The sequence below is a fragment of the Leucoraja erinacea genome, chromosome 33, assembly GCF_028641065.1.
Source record: "Leucoraja erinacea ecotype New England chromosome 33, Leri_hhj_1, whole genome shotgun sequence".
NCBI classification, from domain to species: domain Eukaryota; kingdom Metazoa; phylum Chordata; class Chondrichthyes; order Rajiformes; family Rajidae; genus Leucoraja; species Leucoraja erinaceus.
This window is the reverse complement of record NC_073409.1, coordinates 16372772-16400130: the sequence shown is the minus strand read 5'-3', so window position 1 is coordinate 16400130 and position 27359 is coordinate 16372772. Positions and strand designations below refer to the sequence as shown.

The 27359-nt window shown below is 46.0% G+C and overlaps 1 protein-coding gene across 2 annotated transcripts in view; it reads right to left on the bottom strand.

Moving 5' to 3' along the window:
- LOC129712752 (membrane progestin receptor gamma-B-like) overlaps positions 1-27359 on the bottom strand; it is a 77637-nt gene that overhangs the window by 14877 nt on the left and 35401 nt on the right. For both annotated transcript variants that reach the window (XM_055661456.1, XM_055661457.1), the window contains exons 2-5: positions 23025-23250; positions 15119-15246; positions 4968-5173; positions 3636-3762 (exon numbers count right to left, since the gene is read on the bottom strand). In XM_055661456.1, the coding sequence (XP_055517431.1) occupies positions 3636-3762; positions 4968-5173; positions 15119-15246; positions 23025-23075 (512 nt within the window). In that variant the 5' untranslated portion in view covers positions 23076-23250. The remainder of the gene's footprint in view (positions 1-3635; positions 3763-4967; positions 5174-15118; positions 15247-23024; positions 23251-27359) is intronic.

Genomic DNA, 27359 nt, shown 5'->3' with positions numbered 1-27359 from the left:
ATCACCCTGGATGTGTGAAAATTGAAAGGTTTAACATGAACCAGACCCAATAGTGGAATATTCCAAATGTTAAAAATGAACTGCAGCCAAGCCAATTATACCAAACCTTCATGCTGTGTAGGGGTAAATGCAAGCAAGTATTAATCATACATGGTCCCAAGTACTGTTCAAACAGGTCTTCTTCCGCTCTTTATGCCAATTCTCCAATGGAAGACTCAAAGTGCTGGTCACATCATTCTTGGACAGGAGAGAATAAGGTCAATCAACTTGGTCTGTTTAGAGGATGCCAATTCATAGAAACATAGCAAATGGGTGCAGGAGTAGGCCATTCGGCCCTTCCAGCCTGCACCGCCATTCAATATGATCATGGCTGATCATCCAACTCAGTATCCCGTACTTGCCTTCTCTCCATACCCCCTGATCTTCTTAGCCACAAGGGCCACATCTAACTCCCTCTTAAATATAGCCAATGAACTGGCCTCAACTACCCTCTGTGGCAGAGAGTTCCAGAGATTCACCACTCTCTGTGTGAAAAAAGTTTTTCTCATCTCGGTTTTAAAGGATTTCCCCCCCCTTATCCTTAAGCTATGTCCCAGCTGCACTAGTCCCACCTGCCTGTGCTTGGCCCATATTCCTTCAACCCACGTTATGGGATTTGTATACTATAAGAGGAGCTTGTAGTTGATTCTAGCCAATGAACTGGTCTCAACTACCTTCTGTGGCAGAGAATTCCAGAGATTCACCGCTCTCTGTGTAAAAAATGTTTTTCTCATCAATCAATCAATCATTCATGGAGGTTTAAGGATGTGGCCTGTTCAGAGAAGGAAACAATGCGTTCTGCTGCAAAGTTCCCAACTCTCTGAGGTTTTCCTCACATGAGAATCCCCACTCAAACTGCCCCACCCCAACACCATCGTCATTGACCAGCTGACACGTGCTGTCCAACACGAAAAGTGGTTGGATTTTTAATTAACCCATTCTTGGCTGTTAGTCAAGCAGCCTCATACCCATAGACTTCATGACTCAACGTGTTCAAAGAAAATGTCCACCGTTTCTGAAATACCTCTGTGATACTTTCACTGGTTATTTCACAGTGAATCTCAGGAGGATCATCTTTCAATCCTAGAGCCTCCCGGTGCCATCCATAGGATTGGTAGCTGAAGCCTTGCAGCTCACTGATGTCCTTAGCTTAAGCAAGAAGCAACTATCAAGAGGTTGGACAACTTTCCATAGGCCTCTTGATAGTTGTAAGAGGAAAAGAAGACTTGAATTCTACAATACCTTTCACCTTATTTTGAGGATGTACCTGCAGCCTTTCTGGTCAGTGAAGCCTGGTAGCCAATTTGTGCACAGCAATCCCCTTGGCATAATAATGTGATATTGAGCAGATGGTCCAAGTGATGTTGGCTGAGAAATTAATATTGGCCAGGATCTTTGAAAGAACATTGTACCTCTGCATTGAAGTAGTGCCAGGTGATCATTAACATTATCATGTCAGAGAAACAGTCACAATGTCTCACTGAGTTCAGACCACTGAGCACATGTTTACCCCACACTAATCCCACTTTATTCTCTCCACATTGTTCCTACATTATGCTACTCATACACACACTGGGGTTAATCTACAGGGGGCAATCTATCCACCAAGCTGCACATATTGGGGAACGTAGGAATAAAACTGGAAGAGGGGGCCAAGCTCTTGTGGCCACACGGAGGACATGCAAACTCTGCACAGACAGCGCCGGAGATCAGGAGTGAACAGGGTCTCTGGGGTTGAGTGGGAGCAGCTCGACCAGCTGTGCCACCCCTTGATTTACACTTGGAGAGGAGCAATCAGCCATTCTATAGGAAGTTGCCACCATCAGATGATTCATATTCATAAATTTGCAAGGCTCTCACAACCAGTCAGAAGAATGGACACTGTATCAATGTTGCTTGAATCCATTGGCTCAACATTACAAATGTGGGAGATTGAAACCAATTTTAAATTACTTAAATGAAATTAAATGAAAAATGAGAATTCTCTTCGTGGAATGAGGAGTAAGAGTGTGGAAGGTACTATGTTCACATTAAGGAACATCATCTTAAAATGAACTGGTTTTTGAATAGTAAATTGATTAAAATTGCTGGATTCAGAGTAAATTTGAGGATTGAGATGAAAGGTAAAGATGTTGCCTTGGTTAAAATAGAAAAGAGTGGCGTGGCCTCGTGGATTAAGAAGCTGGCTTTTCATTTGCTGGACACAGGATGATAGAATTTCCAAGAGGGTTTGCTAGATACCATGTTGCAATTAATGGAGATGATTGGCATACATTCGGAGAAATGGGCAATTTTAGGATAATCATGAAAATCCCTGGTGGAAATCCATATCACCCCATGACTGGTCTAGTACAGTTACAGTTAGACTACATCAACATCAAAGGGGGGAAATAAATCAGCGATGACCTGTGACCGTTGGGTTAATAGTGTCACGGTTGCTTAAAGTTTCAGCTGCGATTCGCTCAATCTCCTGCATCGTCAGTCCAAGGTCCCCACTGTCATGGCGGTGGGAGATTGAGAGAACCTCAACTGTGAAACATAGGTCAAAATGCAGCAAAGCTCAAAGGGTCAAAAAGCAATTATAGTCATGATGCAATAAAACGATCATAATATAACCAAAATCGAAGTGTAACTAGGATTTAAGGGCCTGTCCCACTGTACAAGGTAATTCAAGAGTTCTCCCGAGTTCTCCCCTGATTCGAGCTTGTGTAATATACGTAGCGGGTACATAGGAGATTGTGGATGTCACTTAGCGGCTCGTACGAGTAACGGTACGTACTCGGGAAATCCGGTAAACTCGTGACGTTTTTTTCAACACTGTGAAAAAATACTCGTGATGGAAAAAATGGTTACTTTTTACTCATATGAGTCCAAACATACCCGCTACGTACATTACACGAGCTCGAATCAGGGGAGAACTCGGGAGAACTCTTGAATTACCTCGTATAGTAGGACAGGCCCTTAAAGAGTAGAGGACCAGGGCATAATTAAGACCATGGTATTTTTGCCATAAGGTCATAAGCAATAGGAGTAGAATTAGGCCATTTGGCCCATCAAGTCTACTCCGCCATTCAATCATGGCTGATCTATCAAAGTACAATTAGAAATTAGAGTCATTATGATTACCCAATAATTAGGGTCTGAGTACATTTGGGTCAAGGTATAATTAGTGTCCAAAATTATTAGGGTCATAATATAATTAGGTTCAGAGTCCAAATAGGGTTAAAAGTGCACTTAGAGGTCAGAGGTTTTAGGGTCACTGTATGAACAGGTTCACAGTACAATTCGGGTCAAAGTGTAGTTTTGAGGTCAGAGGTTTTAGGACTGTTGTATAAGCAGGTTTAGAATACAATTAGGGTCAAAGTGTGAAGTCATAATAAAGTCATAAATAGGTCAGAGTTGAGGCCTTTGACTAGCAGTGAGCTTGGAATGTCGATGTTCTCAGGCAATTTGGATGCAGCCATTCTGTACAACGTCCTTCACTCTGTTAGCAACGAATCAGTGAGCAACAGGGATCCAATGGTCATTGTAATCCCCCTTGCTGTTTCACCAGAGCCAGCGGGAACATGGCGTGACGCTGTGGTCAGCCCGCTTACCGGGAGTAGCACGACAGACCGGTGCAAACCACCGTGTTGAAGACAGCGAGAGGCATGAACCACTCGTGGAAGGTGCTGTTGATCCACTTGTCCGGCATGATGTAGGCTGCGTAGACCGTCGCTGAGCCTGAGGGGGTGGAAAACAATGTCAAAGAGGTCACTTGTAACCTGGGTGCATCTCCTCAAAGTGTCTCCTGTGGCATCCCGCTAGCATAGGCAGTGGCTTATGTTTCTGTGGTTTATATGAAGGGTCTCGACCCAAAACTTCACCCATTCCTTCTCTCTAGAGATGCTGCCTGTCTCGCCGAGTTACTCCAGCATTTAGTGCCTATCTTCGGTTTATGTAAAGGGGCAGGTAATGCTACCTCTCATTGATAGGGTAGGGACACTGCAGTCAGAACCAGCATTTGTGGCCCACTGTGACTTACCACCAGCAGTAGATGGTGAAAAACCTTCCCAAATCACCACCGTCCAAGGGGTGACGGTATCAGACGTGAGATAATCAGGTCCAGAGGTCGACTAATGATGATGATGGACTGGTAATTTCTGGAGGGTGAACCAGAGTAATGACCCCAGCAGATTCAGGTCGGCTGCAGGAGGTGCCACCGGGACACCAAGATGGCCGGATGAGGAGAGGAGAAGAGAGGGACGTCGGTTCACGGGAACTGCTCCAGTACATCGAACACAAGCCGACCGGACTTTGGACTTTGCATAATGGCTGTGCCCGCAGGTGAAATGTATGCAAAGATAATTTAATTGTGCAGTTGCATATGGGACAAATAAAGCACTAGTGACTATTGAGAGGAAACGGCAAGCAACGAGGTTCCCAACTTGTTTAAGAAGGAACTGCAGATGCTGGAAAATCGAAGGTACACAAAAATGCTAGAGAAACTCAGCGGGTGCAGCAGCATCTATGGAGCGAAGGAGATAGGCAACGTTTCGGGCCGAATAGAAGGAACTGCAGATGCTGGAAAATCGAAGGTGCACAAAAGTCTGAAGTCTGAAGAAGGGTTTCGGCCCAAAACGTTGCCTATCTCCTTCGCTCCATAGATGCTGCTGCACCCGCTGAGTTTCTACAGCGTTTTTGTGTACCTTCGAGGTTCCCAGCTTCCCTGGTTTTGCTGCCATTGAGACAGTAGTGAATGAGGACTTGGGAGTAACCATGTCAAGTTGCTACAGTGGGATTACTGCAGATTGCAGCCACACTGTTCTAGTGTTGGGGGAAATGAATATAAACCCACAGCCACCCCACCGTTCTTGCGGAGCATCAAGAGACACTGAGAGCACATCCAACACCACGAGTTCATGTGTAGTCAATGCAACAACTCTCACCTAGGCTGTAGAGGCTCAGAGCACCATAGTCGAAGAAGAAGCAGATATGCCTTGCTCGAGTGGACATTGAGCTAAACGTGTGGGCACAGCTTGAGGTGAAAGGATAGATACAAGCGGTGACCATGAAGACCAGGAATGGCCATGTGTAAGCTTCGTTCCAGAAGTCCAGAGTGTATGAAAGGGCCAGCAAGTTCCAGACAAAGTACCTGCAGAACAAGACAACATGTTAATGCAGAGGGAAACTTTGCAGTAAATCCATCTCCCACATTTGCACGGGTGACTACACTTCAAAACGCTCCATGGGCTGCAAGGTGCTTTAGGAGGTCCTGATGGGGGTCAAAGCACAATTAGGAGTCAATCTTACTTCCTTTCTTTACTCCCGACTTACAAGTTGTCCTTTGTATTTGACTTGCAAGAAACAGTCTTAGTGGAAGACATGAGAATATCTAATTTAAAGAGTTCATGGAACGTCCCGCCAGAGCAGGTAGAGGCAAATATGACTGTGGTGTTTTTAAAAAGGTTTTAATAGTAAGATGCTTTTAGATAGATACTTTTGGATATGTTGAGAATGCTGAGAATGGGAGGTTATGGACCATGTGCAGACAGATAAGATTAGTTTATCTTAGCATCATGTTCGGCACAGATACAGGGAGAAGGAATAGGTGACCTTTCGGGTCGAGTGCCTACTTCAGACTGATATCAGGGGAGGGGACGGGACAGAGATAGAATGTAGTCGTGGACTGGTGGGAGACTGGGAAGGGGGAGGGGATATAGAGAGAGTGAAAACAAGGGCTATTTGAAGTTAGAGAAGTCAATGTTCATACCACTGGGGTGTAAATTACCCAAGCAAAATATGAGGTGCTGTTCCTCCAATTTGCGCTGGGCCTCACTCTGACAATGGGGGGGGGGGGGGGGGGGGGGGGGGGGGGCAGGACAGGAAGAAAGGTCAGATTGGGAATGGAATGGGGAGTTAGAGTGCTGAGCAACTTGAAATGTCTCTTCAATGTCTCTATTCTGCACACTAGGGACAATTTACAGAAGCCAATTAGCCATTGTATCCGCTTCCACTACCTCTCATGGCAGTGCAGTAGGTGCACCTACACTCTCTGTGTACGAAATGTGCCTCACAAATGTCCTTTAAACTTTGCTCTCATCTTAAATCTGTACCCTCTTGTGTCTGTCATCACCACCCTGGGAAAAATGACTCCATCTACCTTTTCCATGTCTCTCCTGTATGCTTCGATCAGGATCTATACTTTGCTGAAAGTTGCAATGATATCCCGTCATTCTGATTTACAATATTTCTTACAGCGCAACACTCTGAATGCTGCACAGTCTCTCAGCACTCCATCGGAACAAGAGACAAGGTTTCAGGAATAAATCCCCCGGAGTTGATATTAACATGTAACCTCCTGATTTCACAAGCATCGCTACATCGACATAGCTGGTGATGTTAGTATTTATTGGTCCTTCTAAATTGGCATGACTGTAGACAATTAAGAGTCAACCATGGGTGGGCTATAGCCATATTTGGAGCTCAAAATGGACAATGCAGGCCATCACTTCACTGGAGGTTCAGTGAACCAGAGGGTTTCACAACAATTCGGGTCGTTTCATAGTTACAGTCACTGATACAAGCTTTCTTCTGCAATTATGTGTTAATACAACAGATTGCGGGAGGCAAAAATATCACAATATTATTAGGTGCCAGAAGAGGTGCAAAGGAATAGATTTGCACAAGTGGTAACAGAAAGGAGAGGTTGCAATTTGTCCTGCAGAGTTACTCCAGTATTTTGTGTCAACCACACACACAGATATATTTATATACATGTGTATGTGTGTGTGTGTGTGTGTGCATTCACCCACATACATATACAAACACACATATATATACACACACACACACACACACACACACACACATCTGATGAGGAATTCCGAAGGTACTTTACCCAGAGCTATAACCTCATACAACACAGATATGTCCTTTCACTCTTTGTGTCCCAGCCAACCATTAAATACTCATCTAAACGAATCCCATTTACCAATGGCCACTCAGTAGTTTTCTATGTGTTGGTGATGCAAATTCTCATCTGGATAATTCTGAAATGTCTGGAGAGTATCTGCCTCCACCACCCATGCGGGCAGGGTGTCCTAGGTTCCAACCACATCTGGGTGACAAATGTATTTCTTGGATCCCCCTCTGAAGATATTATCCCTTACTCTAAACATCTGCCTCCTTGCTTTAGACACCAGCAGCACAGTTAGTGCGGCAGCTGGTAGAGCCGCTTTCTTATAGCCCCTGAGACCAGGGTGCAATACCTGACCTCTGGTGCTGACTATGTGGAGTTTGCACACTCTCCCTGTGACCACGTGGGCTTCTGCCGGCTACTCTGTCAGAAGCTTGGGGGTGGAGGGGGGGGGGGTGATGAGGCTGATAATGGGAATATGGAGCGAATGAAACGAGATTTGTGTAAGTGGGAGCTTGATGGTCAGCATGGAACTAATGGGCTGAAGAGCCTGTTTCCCTGCTGTATCTCTTTAAAACTATATCGCTTCTACAGGAAATGTTTACCGTCTACCCTATTATGCCTCTCATAATTTGTACTCCTCAAACAGGCCGATTACGGAGTTAATGCTTCTCAAGCTCCTGCACATCCTTACTGACGGGGCCGGTAACGAGAGAGATTGGCCAGGGTGGTGTAGGTCTCTGATGATATTGGCTTCTTTCTTGAGACAGCGCGTCCTGTAGATCCCGTCAACGGTGCGGGCAATGCCCACCACTCTCTGCACTTTATTTCATCCTTGGGTGTAAAGGGCCTGTCCCACTTGGGCGTCATTTGCGCATCACTTACGCATCATGACGCACGACGCGCGCATGGTGCGCATTACGTAGGCAGTGACGCGCGGTCTCGTGCATCGCCCCAGGATTTTGGGGTGTACAAAATCTTTGCACGCCATCCACGTGACGCGCAAATGACGCCCAAGTGGTACAGGCCCCTTAGTCTTGCTGGACCAGGCTGCGATACAACCAGTCAGTAGGCTATCCTCCTACACCTTCAGTAGTTTGATGGAGTATTCGGCAACGTACCAAATCTCCTCGAACGTCTGAGGAAGTGGTAGCGCTGGTGAGCTTTCATGGTAATAGTACCAATGTGCTGGACCCAGGACAGAGCACCAGGGATGATGCAACCGCCTGAGATTGTCACATTTGTCACGGAAAGTAATAATGATCGACAATTTTATTAAACTCCATCACCTTCCTCCTGGGGTGGGAGATTGCAACCTTCACGTGGTCCGCCCAGTTTTGACTAATGCAATCAACCCGACGTGCACAAAGAAGATCAAATAGAACAAGTTGACCTACAACTGTAGGCTGTGCACGGCATACTCAAGAAGAAGACCTTCCTCCTAAATGCATCCATGACATTTCCTTCAAACATCCCACTCTCTGACAGAGGAGATTCACCAGAACATTGGCTGGAATGGAACAATTCGGGGTCAGGAGACAATGGATAGATTGGGTTTGTCTTCCTTGGAGTAGGAAGGAGTTGGAGTGGGGGGTGAAAGTACAACATTATTTTCATTGCAATCCATTCCATCATCATGGCCCTCAATTTCCATCTTTGTTTTATTGGCATAACATTACGAGCCGTACAGCACAAAATCATCAAGTCCGTGCCGACCATCAATCATCTGTTCACACAAATCCTACATGAAGGAAGGATTTAATAGGATCCAGAGGGGTAATGTTTTTACACAAAGGATGGTGGGTGTATGGAACGAGATGCCAGAGGAGGTAGTTGAGGCAGGGACTATCGCAACGTTTAAGGAACATTTAGACAGATACATGGATGAGATAGGTTTAGAGGTATATGGGCCAAACGCAGACAAGTGGGACTAGCGTAGATGGGACATGTTGGTCAATGCGGGCAAGTTGGGCCACATTGTCTGCTTGCACGCTGTATATGACTCTATTAGTCCCATTGTGTATTCTCCTCATGTTCCTCTACACTCCCCCCTTTTGTATTCCACTCACGTACACTCTAGGACCAAGTGATAGTGGCTAATTAGGCCACCGACCTGTGTGTCTGTCTGTGATGTGGGAGGAATGCAAGGCATCCTGGAGGAAACCCACACAGTCTTTCATCCATGCTTTGCCTCCTTTGATGATTATTGCAGTGCTCTCCAGGGCACCCTCTGATCTCCCACTCACCACCGATCTGAAGCCATGTCCTCACTCACATCAATTCACATTCACCCACCACCACCGCACATGCTGGCCTCCAGTGGTACCCGGGTCAAGCAATGCTGACCTTTCCAAAACTCATCTTTACTTTCAAATGTCTGCATGGCCTTGTTTCCCACATTCATTTAGCCTTCTCCACAATCAGACCCAGAGAGTCTTACTACGTGGGAACAGGTCATTCGACCCAACTTGCCCACACCGGCCAACATGTCCCATCTACACAGGTCTCACCTGCCTGCATTTGGCCCATATCCCTCTAAACTTGTCCTATCCATATACATGTTGAAATGCTTCTTAAACGTTGCGATTGTACCTGCCTCAACTACCTCCTCTGGTAGTTTGTTCCATACACCTATCTCTCCTTGCGTGAAAAGGTTACCTCTCAGGTTCCTGTTAAATCTTTCCCCCCTCACCTTAAACCTATGTCCTCTGGTTCTCGATTCCCCTACTCTGGGCAAGAGACTCTGTGAGCCTATAAATCTAATATCTACATCCCTTTGATTCTGGGCTTCTGCATCTCCCCATTTTCAATCATCTCACCTGGTGAAATCATGCCTTCAGCTGCCAATGTCCTTAACATTTACCTTCTCTCCGTAAACCTCTCCAGACTTTGCTCAAAACTAGCCTCTTTGACACCCCGTCCCGTTGTTTGACATTATATTGCCTCAAGATGCTTGGCATCAAATTTTGTTTGTAGACATACCCATGAACTGCCTTGATTCACTTCTCTACCTTGAATGGGTTGCGTTGTTTCTGCTAGGTTCCATTTAATTAAAGAGCTTAATTTTAACCTGGTGCAATGGATTCTTTTTTTATGCTTTTTATTTTGTTCACAAAGGTGAGATACATTTGGCACTTTAGTAGTGGTCAGCTGGGGTCAGAGCTTAGACTAAGATACCCTGCACTCAATGTAAACATGCTGGTGTTGGACATTTACTCATTGACTCTGTGCGACCATAAAACTTAGCAAAGGCGTGTGTTATTGCCGTGGGGATAATTCGGAGGACGTTTGTCACCTCCATTTGCCTGTATTGCAGTAGCCAGCAAACTCTCAGAGTCCCTTTCATATTGCACCAAGGAGTTTTCTTGATTATATCATGAAAATGATTCAAAATATATTAGTGCTGAGGGAAATGTTGCAAGTTGATACACCAGGGTCAAGCAGGCTACTTGCTGCCTCCAATCTGATTTATCCATGTGTGTTATTGGTTCAGTAATAAAAGCCAGCAAGAGGGTGGCACAGTGGCGCAGCGGTAGAGCTACTGCCTTGCAGCGCTAGAGACCCGGGTTCGATCCTGGCTACAAGCGCTGTCTGCATGGAGTTTGTACATTCTCCCCGTGACCGCATGGGTATTCTCCAGGTGCTCTGGTTTCCTCCCACACTCCAAAGACATGCAGGTTTGTAGGTCAATTGCCTTTGGTAAAGTTGTAAATTGTCCCCAATGCGTGGGATAATGGCATATGTATATTATATATTAGCACATGGGATGATTGCTGGTCGGCGAGGACTCGGTTGGCCGAAGGGCCTGTTTCGGCGCTATGTCTCCAAAGTCAAGTAAAGTCTAAATCTATCTTCACATGGTCGTTTCCGTCAATTCCCTGCCAGTTTGTGTGCCTGGCTTTATGCCTCGTAAATGTTGCTGTTGTATCTGCTTCACAGTGGCTTCATTGCAATGACGGCACCCCAGAAAGGATGCCATTGACTGTCAAGCACTTTGAAATAAGCTGAAAGGAACGTGAAGGGCGCTATATGAATGCACATCCTCACTTCCCCTCTCCCTTCCGTCTGAGAATAAATAACCCTGCTCCTGTCAAGTCCGTGTAAGTGATTGTGTGCAGAAGATTCACTCCTGTTTTACTATTAACAACCTTGACCTTTGTTTCACTTTCACAAATGCAAAACAAGGCTTTGTCCCGACCATTGAAACAAATCAAACTGAAGTGAGTTGGAAACCAGCCACAACTCGATCATTGATGGACTAGGAACATTCCGGAGTGAGAAATTGCTGCTGCCTCCCGTTAGGACTGGCATGAGGCGGCCGCATTAATTCGCCGGAAACCCTGCAGGCACTGAGCAGATTGTCAACAGCTTTAGACAAACGCAGTGTGGCTTTTGCAGTTGTTCCAAGTGAATATTAAAGGGCCTGTCCCACTTGGGCGTCATTTGCGCGTAAATTATGCGACATCATTTACGTGTCATGACGCGCTCGTCAAGGTGGTGATGTGGATATAGGTGAAGTGAGGTTTTTATGTTCTCCAGAGATGCTGCCTGACCTGCTGAGTTACTCCAGTACCTTACGTCCTTTTGTGGTAAACTAGCATCTGCAGTTCCCTGTCACTCACTTTTCCCTTCCCTTCTGAAGGGTCTTTGACCTGAAGTGCTTGTCGTTTTCTCTTCCCACAGATGCAGCCTGGCCTGCTGAGTAATTCCTGGATACTCTGTTCCTTATTTTACAAAGCACAAAAGTATTTCACTGGAGTGGCAGTGAAACATTATGGGATGGCCTGGGATGGCGAGTTTTTTTTGCCTGGTACATGAGAATCTTTCTTTAGCAAAGGATAAAAAAAATGACACTGCTGCGATCACTGTAACAAATGTTTCACAGCATTGTAACATGTAACAAAACCTTATCACGATAGAAATAACATGACACACTGCCAAATGGAACGTTCCAGTTTCCACTATTGATAATTGTTCCAATGTTCCCTTCAGCCACTCCCTGCACTGCCACATTCTTTATACTTGACAAAAGATGTAAATGAAAACTCAGAGAACAGGAGAAAACATTTTCACGCATTTCAAACAAAACAATATACTCCCAGCTTCCTGCTGATACATTACAATTTGATTGTGCAAAATCTGCCATCCCCCTGAGTGTGTGCTAATTTTTAAGTGAACAGTATAACCCTGAAGTTTTTGTCCTGGACCCAGCACATTGATACAATCATAAACAAAGCCCCTCTCAATGCCTCTCTACCTCTGTGGAAGATTGAGGAGATTCTGTATGTCATGGGGTCATAGAGTGATACAGTGTGAAAACAGGCCCTTTGGCCCAACTTGCCCACACCGGCCAACATGTCCCAGCTACACTAGCCCCACCTGCCTGCGCTAGGTCCACATCCCTCCAAAACTGTCCTATCCATGTCGATGAATAATCTCTTGAACATCTACAGGTGTATTGCAGAGAGCATATTGACTGGTGGCCTAGCGGCCTGCTTCAGCAACTCAAGCACCCAGCAATGAAGGAGATTGTAAAAAAGTGGTGAACACTGCCTGATCCATGGTAGACACAAAATGCTGGAGTTACTCAGCGGGACAGGCAGCATATCTGGAGAGAAGGAATGGGTGACGTTTCGGGTCGAGACCCTACCTTCAGACTGATCTATCATGTGTGCTGACCTCCTCACCATCGAAAGGATCTACAAGAGGTGATGTCTCAAAAAAGGCAGCCAGCATCATCAGGACTACGTGACCACGGTCTCCTTTCTCCCCTGCCATTGGGAAGAAGGTATAGGAGTCTGAAAACTGTAACGGCCAGGTTCAGGAACAGCTTCTTCCTAACAAACATCAGGCTATTGACCACCATAAACTCCAAACTATGAATTGCCTGGGTTGCACTTGGGACTTTGTGCTTTGTCTTGTTTTTGCATATATTGGGTTTTTCATTTATTGAATTAGACCCAGTGTGCCACAGGGCCCGTTTCCATGCTGTGTCTTTCTATCAATCATCTCATCTTCATTCCAGCCACCAATTCTGTGCTTTCCTACCAAAGTTGACGACCTCATATTTTTTTCGCAGTTTATTCCATCTGCCATTTTCTTGCCCATTCACTTGGTGTATCTTATGTAATTAATATTAATATCTTCCCCCCCCCCCCCGTATATCCCCCCCCCCCCCCCCCCCCCCCCGTAGCCTCCCAGCATTCTTCTCAAAGCCCACTCTGCGACCTAGTTTTGTATCAAGGTTTGTTTTGAGCCGGTGTGTACCACTCTTCAAAGGAACACGCCATTGTCTGTGAAACAAAGAGGAGGAGGCAATATCTGCAGAACATGCCATTTCCTTGTGCTTGCTGGCAGTTGGATAAGCATGGAGACACTAGAGACTTGCGGCCAGGAATAGCTTTAACAGGACCCTTGATAGACTGTATCTTTGATGTCCCACCCATTGCATGTCATCTCTTGCCAGCCCAGGTTGAATCTGGCCTTTTTCTACCTCCAGTTACACCCCCTCCCTCTATGTTCAAGCTGAAAACGGGTTCCGACCCGAAACGTCACCCATCCTTGTTCTCCAGAGATGTTGCCTGTCCCGCTAAGTTACTCCGGCATTTTGCATCAGTCCAAGAGACTGGAGATACTGGAATCTTGAGCAAAAAAACAAGCTGCTGGCGAAACTCAGTGGGTCAGGTAGCGTCTGTGGAGGGAGATGCACAGACGATGCTTTGGGCCGGAAGCCTTCTTTGAGACTGGAGTAGAGGGGAGAGGGCTGGTAGAACGGGTCGAGGGGAAGGGGTGGGGGTGACAGTTGGCAAGTGATAGGTGGATCTAGGTAAGGATGTGACGTTTGGTAGATGAGTTAGGTGGGGAAGAGAAGGGTGGAGGTGATTGTCTTCCCACTACCCACCTCCAGCTTTGGTGACCATCTTCACCTACTCCCCCCTCCCTCCCACCACCACTACCTACATCTGTCAATCAATTCTGATCCACCTATCACTTGCCAGCAGTTGCTCCGCCCCTTCACCTCACTTCTTTCCACTAACTATCTCCCCCGCTACTCCATCAGTCTGAAGAAGAGTCCTGGCACAAAAAACATCAACAGTGGATAAGCTTGCTGCTTAGCTAGAAGTTTTGTGCAGTGGTAGAATGGAGTTAAGCCAGAGATCAATAGAACATCGAAACATAGAAAATAGGTGCAGGAGTAGGCCAATCCCCCCCTCGAGCCAGCACCGCCATTCAATATGATCATGGCTGATCATCCCGAAACAGTACCCCATTCCTGCCTTCTCCCCATATCCCTTAATTCCATTAGCCCCAAGGGCTATAGCCAACTCCCTCTTGAATACATCCAGTGAATTGGCCTCCGCTGCCTTCTGTGGCAGACAATTCCACAGGTTCACAACTCTCTGGGTGAAAACGTTTTTCCTCATGAAGAACAGGAACAGGCCCTTGGGCCCACAACATCCATGCCGAACATGAAGCCAGGAATAGTTTTAACAGGACCTTTAATAGACTGTATCTTTGATGTCCCACCCGTTCCATGCCTCTCAGAGTTCTTCAGTTGTCTCGAAAAAGAGGTTCCAATGTTCTCAGGTGATTACTGTAGATCTGAGTACATCAGTTGGAGCACTGATAAAAATATTGTGTGTGCGATTTATGAAGTGGCATTTACAATCTTCAGGACTCTCTACTAAACACGGGGCCATATTAATAACTTTTAGATGAAATCAAGCTTTTTTCAGTTAAAGATGAGTATCCCTGAAGCAGATTAAAACACTGCTCAAGATAGAAGCAAAGCGCTGGGGTAACTCAGCGGGTCAGGCAGCATCTCTGGAGAAAAATGATGAGTGACATTTTGTGTTGGAACCTATCTATCTATCTTCAGACAGGTTCTGTACAGATTCTTAAGAAGGGTTCTGACCTGAAACATCACTCATTTTTTTTCTCCAGAGATGCTGCCTGACCCGCTGGGTTACTCCAGCACATTGTGTCTACCTTCGGTATAAACCAGCATCTGCAGTTCCTTCCTACACATTAAGTCATCGTTCATCGTTCAACCCACAGGTGCTGGTGAGACAGTTGCTCGGTGCAATGCCTATTGCGACCAAGCCAAACCCGTAAAAGGTTCTGTTGCGAGTCCCGGCTCTAGCTGTGTTGGGACAGGCTCGGGAAACAGACAGCTCTTACCAGGTTGGCAGGAAGTGGGTCCAGATGTTGACGGTCTCATTCGTCAGCTGGAAGAGACTGAAGAGGCAATCTGTGGCTGTGCATCGTGGCTGGCGATAGCCAAAGATAATGCTGTGTTCGTGGAATACCTGTTAGAGACAACAAGAGCTCAGAATTAAACAGCCAGGTAGTGTGGTGGTAAAGGTGCTGTGACTTGGTTTTATCAGCGAGTGGGGAGATTGCAGCTCACATCCTAGACCCAATGTCAACCAGACCACAGAATGGGGAATTTTATATGTAGAAACACAGCATGCAAACAGGCCCTTCGGCCCGCGGAGTCCATGCCAACCATCAATCACCCGTTCATACTAGTTCCATGTTATCACACTTTCTCCTCCACCCCCTACGTACCAGGGTCAATTTTACAGAAGCCAATTAACCCACAACCCGCACGTCTTTGGGATGTGGGTGGAAACTAGAGCGACCGGGGGCAACCCACGCAGTCACAGGGAGAACGTGCAAACTCCACTTAGACAGCACCCGAGGTCAGGATGGAGCCCGGGTCTCTGAGAGAGCAGCTCTACCAGCTCATGCTATGACATGGTTAAACCCTAAAAAAAAAAACCAAATCAAGAAGTTGGGCTCCTGGACTTCCTGCAGGCACAACAACTGCTGCTCAGGAACTGACCAGGTCAAGTTTTGACACAGCAGTCAGGGTGATTGTTTAAAAAAATGGAAAGTGTCACAATTTCATGATTTAGAGTCATACGGAATGGAAACAGGCGCTTTGGCCCAACTCATCCCATGCTGACAAAGATGCCCCATCTATGCTAGTTCCAGATGTCCGCGTTTGGCCCATTTCCTTCTAAACCTTTCCTACCCATGTATCTGCCCAAATGTATTTTAAATGTCGCTGTTGCACCTGCCTCAACTACCTCCTCTGGCAGCTCGTTTTATACACCCACCACCCTCTGTGTGAAAAATTTGCCACTTGGGTTCCGACTAAATCTTGCACCTTGAACCTATATAGCCTCTGGTTCTTCATCCCCCTTCCCTAGGGTTGGGATGTTTCCACTTTGTACTCAAGTTCCCATACAATTAATACTAAAATACTATTTGCATTAATGATTTATCACTGAACCGGCATGCTAATTGTCAGTGCTTCATGTTCAGGGACACAGCCCCCTCTGAACACTATCACCTTTCCACCTCTCTCCACTCTTCTATTTGTCCCACTGCAAGAAATGTTATCGCATTTTTGCACATTGTGCCCCAGCTGTCATGACCGTGCCCTTTGACTTAACCCAATATATCAGCATGGAGGCTCTTTGTCTGCCCCTCCCCGGCCTCCCCTCCCCTCCCCTCACCCCACCTTGCTGTATATCTTCAGCAAATTCAGAAACATTGCACTTGACCATCAAAATAATTGATGTCGCTTATGAGCAGCTGTGTTTTAACATCCTCAAAAAGTTGTTTTATCACACCGCAAGTCCATTTTCATAATCCATGTTGATTCTGTCCAGTCCTCCTGTTCTAAGTCGCCTACTAACACTTCCTTAATAATAGGTCCCAGCAATTTCACTTCGACTGATAAAAGATTAAAACTTTCTTTGTTTCCTTTTTTCCCCTCTCTTCTGTATATATGTATATATGTATGTAGCGCCGCAGAATTTGTGCACCTAACCCCCCCCCCATTTCTTCTGTTTTTTGTTTTTTTCTGTTTCTTGTCTTTTGTGCTAAATTGTATGTATGCACTGAGTACGAGCAGCTTTCAGTTTCACTGTACATGTATAGTGACAATAAATGGCATATCTATCTATATATCTATCTTCTCTTCTACCCCATTCTGGACAGTGGATTTTATCTCTGGAACTGTTGCCTTACAATTCTGAGAACTATATTCTGCAGAACTGTAGTGCAACAGTCCCAGAGATAAAAATCCGCTGTCCAGAATGAGGTAGAGGAGGAGAGAAAAAATACTGCGAAGTTTCATTAGCTACCATCCATGTACCTACCCCAATATCTATTAAATGTTGTTATAGTACCTGCCTCAACTGCCTTCTCTGGCAGCTCGTTCCATATATCCACCACCCTCTCTGAGAAAAAGCTGCCCCACTGGTTCCTATTAAACCTTTCCCCTCTCACCTTAAAGGCTAGTTTCCCCAAAGATCCAAACTTACAGAGAAAATAATAAACGGAAAGGATGGTCATTTATTATTCATTTAAAGTTAATCCTTCCTCCATCCTAGTTTGAAATAAGCTGCCTGTATCTGTACTTCCACTCTGAGCCCAACACTGACAGTGTAGTTTGTCCCTCAGCTACCCCTAGATCCATATTTAAATATGTGGAACTTAAATGGATGTGTCAGTTTTAGCACCATTAAATGGGTATCAGTTTTACAAGTATAAAATATCGCAAAGCAATTGCAAGACACTCCAGTGCCGAATTGAACACAATAAACAAAATATCCCCGCTGGCAATGAAAGTGATGTTATTTTTAGGCCAGTAACCATGGAGACAAGATGAAAAAAAAAAATGCCCATAAATTGGTGGCAGACATGCAGTGAAGGGAATCAGAATGATGTAGCCTCATAGTAGGCCATTCAGCCCACTTTGCATGCACTGGTTCTTTGAAAGAGCAATTCAATCAGTCCCTCTGCAAACACCTTCAACCTTATCTCAAAGGCTGACACAAAGTGCTGGAGTAACTCAGCCTGTCAGGCAGCATCTTTGGATAGGTGACACTTCGGGTTGGGACCCTTCTTCAGACTGATTGTAGGCGAGGGGGTGGGGGTGGGGGGGGGGGGGGGGGGGTGGTGGGGGGGTGAGCAGAGGGGAAGCGGATGCTTCCCGGGGGGGGGAGGGGAGGGGGGAGGTGTGTGCTTGTAAAAGTTTCAACTATGGAATTAGAGAATTCAAGGGGGGGGGGGGGGGGGGGAAGGGGGGTGGCAGGTGGTGGGTGGTGTGGTGGTGGGTGTTGGGGGGGAGTGGGTGTGGTTTGTCAGCTAAAAGTTAAGTGAAATATGAACATACTGTAGCTACCCAGTTTGAGGGTTTGCATGTGATCTCCTTTTGGCAATGGAGGAGGCCTAACATTCCACCCCTCTCCCCTATATCCCACTTGGATGCCCACCCAGAGGGTGGAAGACACTTTGACAGCAAAGATGTTTTCTGACGAGAGCACAATCTTCAATCCCATCCACGGGGCCTGTGGCACAAGCAGAAGCCCCTGCTCATGTGGAGGAAGACCTGAGCATAGTTGGTGTGCGGGTGTATAAGTCACAAGTAACCTTCTTGCTACAGAAATGCCAAGCAGTGACCATCTCTAACATTCGGGAATCCAAGCACCTATCATCGGCATTCAATGGCATTGCCATCACTGTGTTTGCCACCATCAACATTCTCCCAACTCGGGATAGAAAAGGTTTAGTGGTCTATGGGGAAAACACGGGCAGGCAGAACTAGCGTAGATGGGGCCTCTTGTTCGGCACTGGCAAGTTGGGCTAAAAGTTCTGTTTCCATGCTGGATGAACTTAAGACTCTATATTCCAACTGGCTGTATGACTATGACTCCATTACGGCTACACAAATACCATGCCTCAAGAGTAGATGGATGTGTCAGTTTTAGCACCATTAAATTGCTGGGTATCCAGCGGTGAGCGATGCATCTCCCAACAGCCGAATGCCTTTCCACCATCTACACCCCACCGTCTCTCAATGCAGCACCAACATGCGTCAAACAGTTGGACACAATTGGCAGCACGGTGGCGCAGCAGTAAAGCTGCTGCCTTACTGCGCCAAGAGACCTGGGTTCGATCCTGACCACGGGTGCTGTCTGTATGGAGTTTGTACATCCTCCCCGTGACCTACATGGGTTTTCTCTGGGTGCTCCTACACTTCAAAGACGTACAGATTTGTAGCTTAATTGGCTTTGGTAAAAAATGTAAATTGTCCCTAGTGTGTAGGATAGTGCTAGTGGACGGGGATCTGATCGATGCGGACTCGATGGGCCGAAGGGCCTGTTTCCGCACTGTATCTCTAACCTAAACTAAAAATCAAAAGTGCCCATTGTTGTAAAAAATGAGGGTATTACACCACTTTAAACATATTCCACATATTCTCAGCACGCTACGTTAATGAGGTTTCCCTGTATTAGCCTCCTGTTTCAGTCGATCTAGTTAATTGTAGTTTTTAGTCCTGCGATACTTCCTCTTCTCTACACCAGTTACAATCACCCTCCAGTCCTCTTTGGCAAAGTTTGGATAAAATAATGGTCCTGTGATATGGGCTTGCAACGTTCCCACTGAGATATGAACATTCCCTCGATCCTGCATTCGTTCCGTAACTTCAGACTGACTGATTGCTTGACCCAGCTGCAGTTTCCTGCCTGATCCCTATAATGCCTGACATCCTTAGAGTACAAAATATCTTTAATCGGACTCCACTAGACTTTATCTTGCACTAAACACCATTCCCTTTATCCTGTATCTGTACACTGTGGACGGCTTGATTGTTATCTTTAGACTTTACTTTAGACCTTAGAAATACAGCGTGAAAACATAGAAACATAGAAATATAGAAAATAGGTGCTGGAGTAGGCCATTCGGCCCTTCGAGCCTGCACCGCCATTCAATATGATCATGGCTGATCATCCAACTCAGTATCCCGTACCTGCCTTCTCTCCATACCCTCTGATCCCCTTAGCCACAAGGGCCACATCTAACTCCCTCTTAAATATAGCCAATGAACTGGCCTCGACTACCCGCTGTGGCAGAGAGTTCCAGAGAGTGCAGTGGAGAGATAAGTTTATTTGGCCTTCCATCACAGCGATGTGATGGATGTTTATGTAAATTATGTTGTGTCTTGGGTCTATGTGTTTGTAATGTATGGCTGCAGAAACGGCATTTCGTTTGGACCTCAAGGGGTCCAAATGACAATTAAATGTATCTTGTATCTTGTATCTTGTAGATTCACCACTCTCTGTGTGAAAAAAGTTCTTCTCATCTCGGTTTTAAAGGATTTCCCCCTTATCCTTAAGCTGTGACCCCTTGTCCTGGACTTCCCCAACATCGGGAGCAAACTTCCTGCATCTAGCCTGTCCAACCCCTTAAGAAAACAGGCCCTTCAGCACACCGAGTCCCTGCCGACCATCGATCATCCCATACAGTAATACTATCCTACACACTAGGGACAATTTACAATTTTATCAAAGCCAATTAGCCTACAAACCAGTACGTCTTTGGAGTGCGGGAGGAAACCAGAGCACAGGGAGAAAACCCACACGGCCACAGGGACAGCACTCACAGTCACCCACATCAAGCCCGGGTCTCTAGCTCTGTCAGGCAGCAACACTACTGCTGCACCACTGTGCCACCCCTCACATATAGTCCTTCCGCTGACTGGATAGCATGCAATAAAAAAGCTTTTCACTGTACACGAGTACACGTGATGATAAATTGAACTAAACTAAAAAATATCGTTCCATCTTTCCTTTTCCCATTGACTTGCGATTATTTTCTTTTTAAATGGATATCTCATTCCCTTTTTTTGCATTTGTTGCCACTGCCTAATGAGGCAGGGCCTCCTGATCTCCAGCATCCCCCAGGGTCAAACAGGTTATTCCTTGCCTTCCCCAAATATCTGTCCAGGTATATTTAGAATCATCTAGCCACAGCATGCACATAGTCAGCCACAGAACAGAAGAAGGGTCTCGCACCCAAAGCGTCACCCATTCCTTCTTTCCAGAGACGCTGCCTGTCCCGCTGAGCCACCACAGCATTCTGTGTCAATCTTCGATTCTGTGTCAATCTTCGATTAAACCGGCATCTGCAGTTCTTTCCTACACATAGAATTATACTGCGCAGAAATGGGCCTTTCAGCCTCCACAGGGAAACGCTTCAGTTCTGGAGATGGGTGCATACCCGAAACGTTACCTGTCCATTCCCTCTGGAGATGCTGCCTGACTGGCTGAGTTCCTCCAGCACTTTGTTTTTCTCAGACCAAAATCATATGCCGTTCTTCCCAGTGACAGGAACAACGTCTCATCCAAAGCCACTAGATCACATTATGTCACGATGATATTGTTTTGCTTAAAGTGACGTTCGCACAGGTGCTCCAGTGTTTTTTTTTTTTGCCTTGCATTTAAAGTCACTGGTCTCAGAGGAATAAAGTTTGCATCATTTATCCCAAAGGCTTAACTGCAATAAACAACTGTATTTCACTCCATCTCTTTGGGATTCCAAAACAATGTGCTCATTTTGTTTATCTGGAAGTTGGCTGCAAGGACAGAGTAATACCTCCCCCCCACCCCCCCACCCTCATCCCTCACCTCCACCCCCACCCCCCCCACCCCCACCCTCACCCCCACCCTCACCCCCACCCTCGAAGGGCCGAATGGCCAGTCCTGCACCTATTTTTTGTGTTTCTATGTTTCTATGATCGCTGGTTGGCCCAGACTCAATGGGCAGTAAGGCCTGTTTCCGCGCTGTGTCTCTGAACTCGATGTTTCTACTTCCTGACTTCAGGAGCTGGAATCGTAGAAACCTGTAGGATTTAGTCCATTGTATGCATGCTGGCCAGAAATTGACTTTGGGTTAAAGGGGCTGTCCCACTCTACAAGCTAATTCAAGAGCTCTCCCGAGCTCTTGGTAAGCACGTAGAATGTACGTAGCGGCTACGTCGGAGCTCGGGACATCTCTTAGCGGCTCGTAATGCTAACGGCAGGTACTCGGGAAAGGCGGTAAGCTCGTGAAGATTTGTCAACATGTTGAAAAAATGTCCACGAGAGCCCCGAGTACCTATGAGCGGCTATTACCTTAATTCTCCAAGTTCGAATCAGGGGAAACTCTGGACAACTCTTGAATTAGCTCGTACAGTGGGACAGCCCCTTCACCCTGCCCAAACACTCACTCCATCGTCCTTCCAGTTAAGGCTCTTCATGTGGACATCAATCTCAATGATTCCACGATACTTCATTGTCACATGTAACTAGGGGGAGTGAAATGCTTTGTTTTGCGTGGAACCCGGTAAAATCACACGGCAGACCTCACACTCGGCAGTAAACAAGAGTCGCCACGTTTCTGACGCCGACAATGTTACACAAGTTCACCGAACAGTCCTATCTTCTGCCTGCCGCCTGAGTTTTACAGGGCTCTATTAAATTCTGAAGAAAGCAGAATTCTTCCAGGCAGTCTCTCTATGCTGATTGGAAAATTCATGAAGCAGGTTGACTTAGTCATACAGTTTGGAAACAGGACCCACACTCCAACCTGCCCATGCCGACCAAAATGCCCTATCTACATGAGTGCTGCCTACCTGCATTTGGCCCATATCCCTCCAAACTTTTCCTTCTCATGTACCTGTCCAAATGTCTTTTAAATGTTCATCTCAATTCCCTCCTTTGGCAGCTTGTTCCATGCTCCTATTTAAAAAAAGTTGCCTGTTTCTATTAAATCTTTCCCTCTCACCTTAAACCTATGTCCTCTGATTCCTGACTCTTCTACACTGGGTAAAAGACTCCATGCATCTACCCCATCTACTCCCCTCATGATCTCTAAGGTCCTCATCCTCCTGTGGGCCAAGGACTAAAGGCCTAGCCTGCCCAACCTCTCCCTCCCTATAGCTCAGGCCCTCAAGCCCTGACAACATCCTTGTAAACCTGCAAAGTACACTTAAAAAAAACATTGCAGCTGCTAGGTATCTTAAATATAAGCTGCACATGGTGGAGATACTTATCAGGTCAGTCAGCATCTGTGGAGAGAGAAAGAGAATCAGTATTTCAGGTGGAAGCCATGTTAGCTGCTTCTCTTTCTGCAGATGCTTCCTGACTTGCAGTGACTTATGTTGATTATCCATGCCAATTCCATGGCAACTTAGCCAGAGTGTTTGCAGTGCAGGTGGATATAAAACAAAGTGGAATTCACCTACTTTGGGCACTTGATTGATGCTGAGGAGACGAGGTAATTTTAAGCTCAGCATCCCCAAAGTTGTTTTGGACTTCTGGCCCGATGCGTCGCCTTCCTCGTGGATGGAGTGAGCGGGCGCTGCTCTCTGGGGAGCCTGTGCGATCTCCCTCCTGCCTCAGCAGCCCGGCCTCCACGCTCCCCTCATGGGCTTAGCTCGCACCCTCGACCGAGAACACAGCACATCGGCACTGAGGGAGAGAGAGCACATACGTGTCATTGTCAAGGCGACGCTGATACCAGCGACTATCAGGGGCACTTTATCTTTCGACCAAAAACTCACTCCCATACTAATTCACGGTGGTTTTATCTCATCCAGTTTGCCTCTCAGTTTTTCCACAAAACATGCTTTGTCACGCCAAGATAACAGGATCAATGACAGTCCAGAGAGCATAAATTAATACTTCAACTGTTTGCCTGATAATAAGTTCAGAATCACACAAAGACTACATTTTCTAGTCCACCCACAATTCATAACAGCCGTGTATTAAGTTACGACTGTTTCCCGAATAGAAGCTTCAAACATGCACAATGGCGGTTCAGTTTCTGGCAATGAAGCTGATTCCAACAATGTCCTTAATCTCTTGCCGTTCCACATCTTACAATGGTCTAGTCAGTGAGAGTAGTGCCGATCAAATACTCAACCATACAGATGAGACAGTTCCCAGTCTGTGCTGAGTTGGCTGAATTTTGGAGTTGTACTTGTGCTAGTCCCACCCGGGTATCGACAATTAACGATGGCAGGAGGCCATTTGGCCCCCGCGAGCCTCTTTGCCGTCCAATTGGATCTTGCTGAACCGTTGCTGAGAAGAACTGCAGATGCCGGAATCTCGAGCAAAGCACAAAGTGCTGGTGGAACTCAACAGGTCAGGCAGCATTGGTGGAGGATATGTAAAGGCAACGTTCTTGAATCTGAAGAAAGTCCCTGACCCGAAGCGTTGTCGACTCTATCCATATCCTCCACAGATGCTGCCTGGCCAGCTGAGTTACTCCAGCAATTTGTGTGGTGCTCAGATTTATTCCCCCATCTTTGCTCCATAAACTCTTAATGACTCGTAACTAGAAACATGAAGCATGTGTGAAAAATTCCAATTGATTCCCAGTTTCCACAGAACCTCCCCCAAGGTTCCTCCAGTATCAGTATAGTGCATCTGTAGGTCTTGCCACCCATAAAATGCAATGCAACGCAACTCCAGGGCTTCTTCAATAATCTGTCCCAAACTGGCACGTTTGACCACCTAGAAGAACAAGGGCAGCAGGTGCATGGGGACACCACCGATAGCATGTTCCCTTCAAGTGGCACATAAACCGGTCCAGGAAACACATCACCAGTCCTTCATCTAAACCCTGGCAGTCAACCCTGCACTGTGGCACAAAGGGTAGTTTGGCATTGTTTCGTCCAGTTTAGAGATACAGAGCCCTTCGGCCCACCGAGTCCACACTGACCAGCGATCCCCGTACACTACAAAAAACATGCAACATAGAAAAATAGAAAAGTAGGTGCAGGAGTAGGCCATTCGGCCCTTCGAGCCAGCACCTCCATTCACTATGATCATGGCTGATCATCTAAAATCTGTAGCCTGTTCCTGCTTTTCACCCATATCGTTTGATTTTTTTTTAGCCCTAGGAGCAAAATCTTATGAACGTCCAGTGAATTGGCCTCCACTGCCTTGTGTGGCAGAGAATTCCACAGATTCACCACTCTCTGGGTGAAAATGTTTTTCCTCATCTCAGTCCAAACACTAACCTACACCCTAGGGACAATTTATAATTTTGGACGGGGTGATCGCTGGTAGGCACGGACTCAGAGGGCTGAAGCGCCCATTTTGCGATATTCCACGGAGGTCTATAATCTGCCGTTCCTTGTGAATTTCAGCAACCATTCACCAAGAACCAATTAAACAGCACAGCAGGCGTGTGGGACCAAATTACATCCTACAGTCTATAATTCAAAATCTTTTCAAAAACGTCTCAAAAATAACTCAAATCACCATAGCGTACAAAACGGTACAGCACAGAAACAGGCTCTTCAGCCCATAATGTCTGTGTCCCCAATGATGCAGAGTTAAACTAATCACTTCTGCCTACATGTGATCAACACCCATCCATTCCCTGACTCTGTAAAAGTCTCTTCAACTTACTATAGACTGAATGAACATTAACTGTAATTTGCGATGGGCAAGGAATTCTCGGTCTAAAATTACTCTGATGCCTTAATCATGCCTTCCGGGAATTCCCACATTTTTGATCCGTCCTTTCTAATTTTTGCTTTCCTCTGCAGTAAAAGTGTTCCCACCCAGACAAGGTCTGGAAGCAATAGAGCTGTTTGAAAGGGAACATGTCCAGCTTTTAACTCAACGGGACAGGCAGCATCTCTGGAGAGATGGAATGGGTAACGTTTCAGATCGAGGCTGATCTTCAGACCGAGTCTCGACCCGAAACGTTGCCCATTCCCTGAGTTACTCCAGCAGGACAGGCAGCAGAAGGATTTAGAAACATAGAAACATAGAAATTAGGTGCAGGAGTAGGCCATTCGGCCCTTCGAGCCTGCACCGCCATTTAATATGATCATGGCTGATCATCCAACTCAGTATCCCGTACCTGCCTTCTCTCCATACCCTCTGATCCCCTTGGCCACAAGGGCCACATCTAACTCCCTCTTAAATATAGCCAATGAACTGGCCTCAACTACCCTCTGTGGCAGAGAGTTCCAGAGATTCACCACTCTCTGTGTGAAAAAAAGTTCTCCTCATCTCGGTTTTAAAGGATTTCCCCCTTATCCTTAAGCTGTGACCCCTTGTCCTGGACTCCCCCAACATCGGGAACATTCTTCCTGCATCTAGCCTGTCCAACCCCTTAAGAATTTTGTAAGTTTCTATAAGATCCCCTCTCAATCTCCTAAATTCCAGAGAGTACAAACCAAGTCTATCCTTATACTTATTGAGTATAAGAGCAGGGAGGTTCTACTGCAGTTGTACAGGGTCTTGGTGAGACCACGCCTGGACTATTGCGTACAGTTTTGGTCTCCAAATCTGAGGAAAGACATTCTTGCCAGGGAGAGAGTACAGAGAAGGTTCACCATACTGATTCCTGGGATGTCAGGACTTTCATATGAAGAAAGACTGGATAGACTCGGCTTGTACTCGCTAGAATTTAGAAGATTGAGGGGGGATCTTATAGAAACTTACAAAATTCTTAAGGGGTCGGACAGGCTAGATGCAGGAAGATTATTCCCGATGTTGGGGAAGTCCAGAACAAGGGGTCACAGTTTAAGGATAAGAGGGAAGTCTTTTAGGATCGAGATGAGAAAATCATTTTTTTAAACAAAGAGTGGTGAATCTGTGGAATTCAGAAGGTAGTTGAGGCCAGTTCATTGGCTATATTTAAGAGGGAGTTAGATGTGGCCCTTGTGGCTAAAGGGATCAGGGGGTATGGAGAGAAGGCAGGTATGAGATACTGAGTTGGATGATCAGCCATGATCATATTGAATGGCGGTGCAGGCTCGAAGGGCCGAATGGCCTACTCCTGCACCTATTTTCTATGTTTCTATGTTTTGTGTCTACCTTCGGGGTAAACCAGCATCTGCAGTTCCTTTCTACATAAGACACCTCTCCATGTTCTCCAGAGATGTTGCTTGACCCGCTAAGTTACTCCAGCACTTCGTGTCTTTTGCTCAAACGATTATCTTGTGTTTTACAGATGTCCTTCCTTCGCCCCGAAGTTTCTCTTCTCCCTGTAGGTTACATGAAGGGCTTTCTGTCTCGTATCCATTTAAAGGAGATGTCTACTGTGAAAGATGGGAATCGCTGTGCACTTAAGAGCACCAAATTGCCAACTCACTCATACTCTGCATTTTTTCCTGACGAATAACTGAATTACTGAAAGCCATGGGATTTCTTATTTATAGAATGGGTGTAGCAGATCACAGAGTTAAAGGGTTTAAATTCTGATGATGTGTTAAATAAACAGCTGCCATTTCTTGGCCCATAACCACTGGTTATGTGACTCCTTTAACTTGGTGAAATATCCCAGGTGGTTCACAGGAGGCAAAACAAATGTATAAATATTTTCACTGCTTCACATTAGAAAGCTGCGTTAAATCAGTAGGTTTCACAGAGCATTTTTCACAGGAGAGAGGGATTGGAAAACTGAAGATACTGCCACAGACGACTGAGGATAAATAATTGTTATTAAGTTGAAGTATTTAAAATGATAAACGGTACAGCAGATACAAATTTTCATCCGCTGGGAATCCGGGACAAGGAGATTAAATTAGTCAGAGGAGTAGAAGCAGGAATCT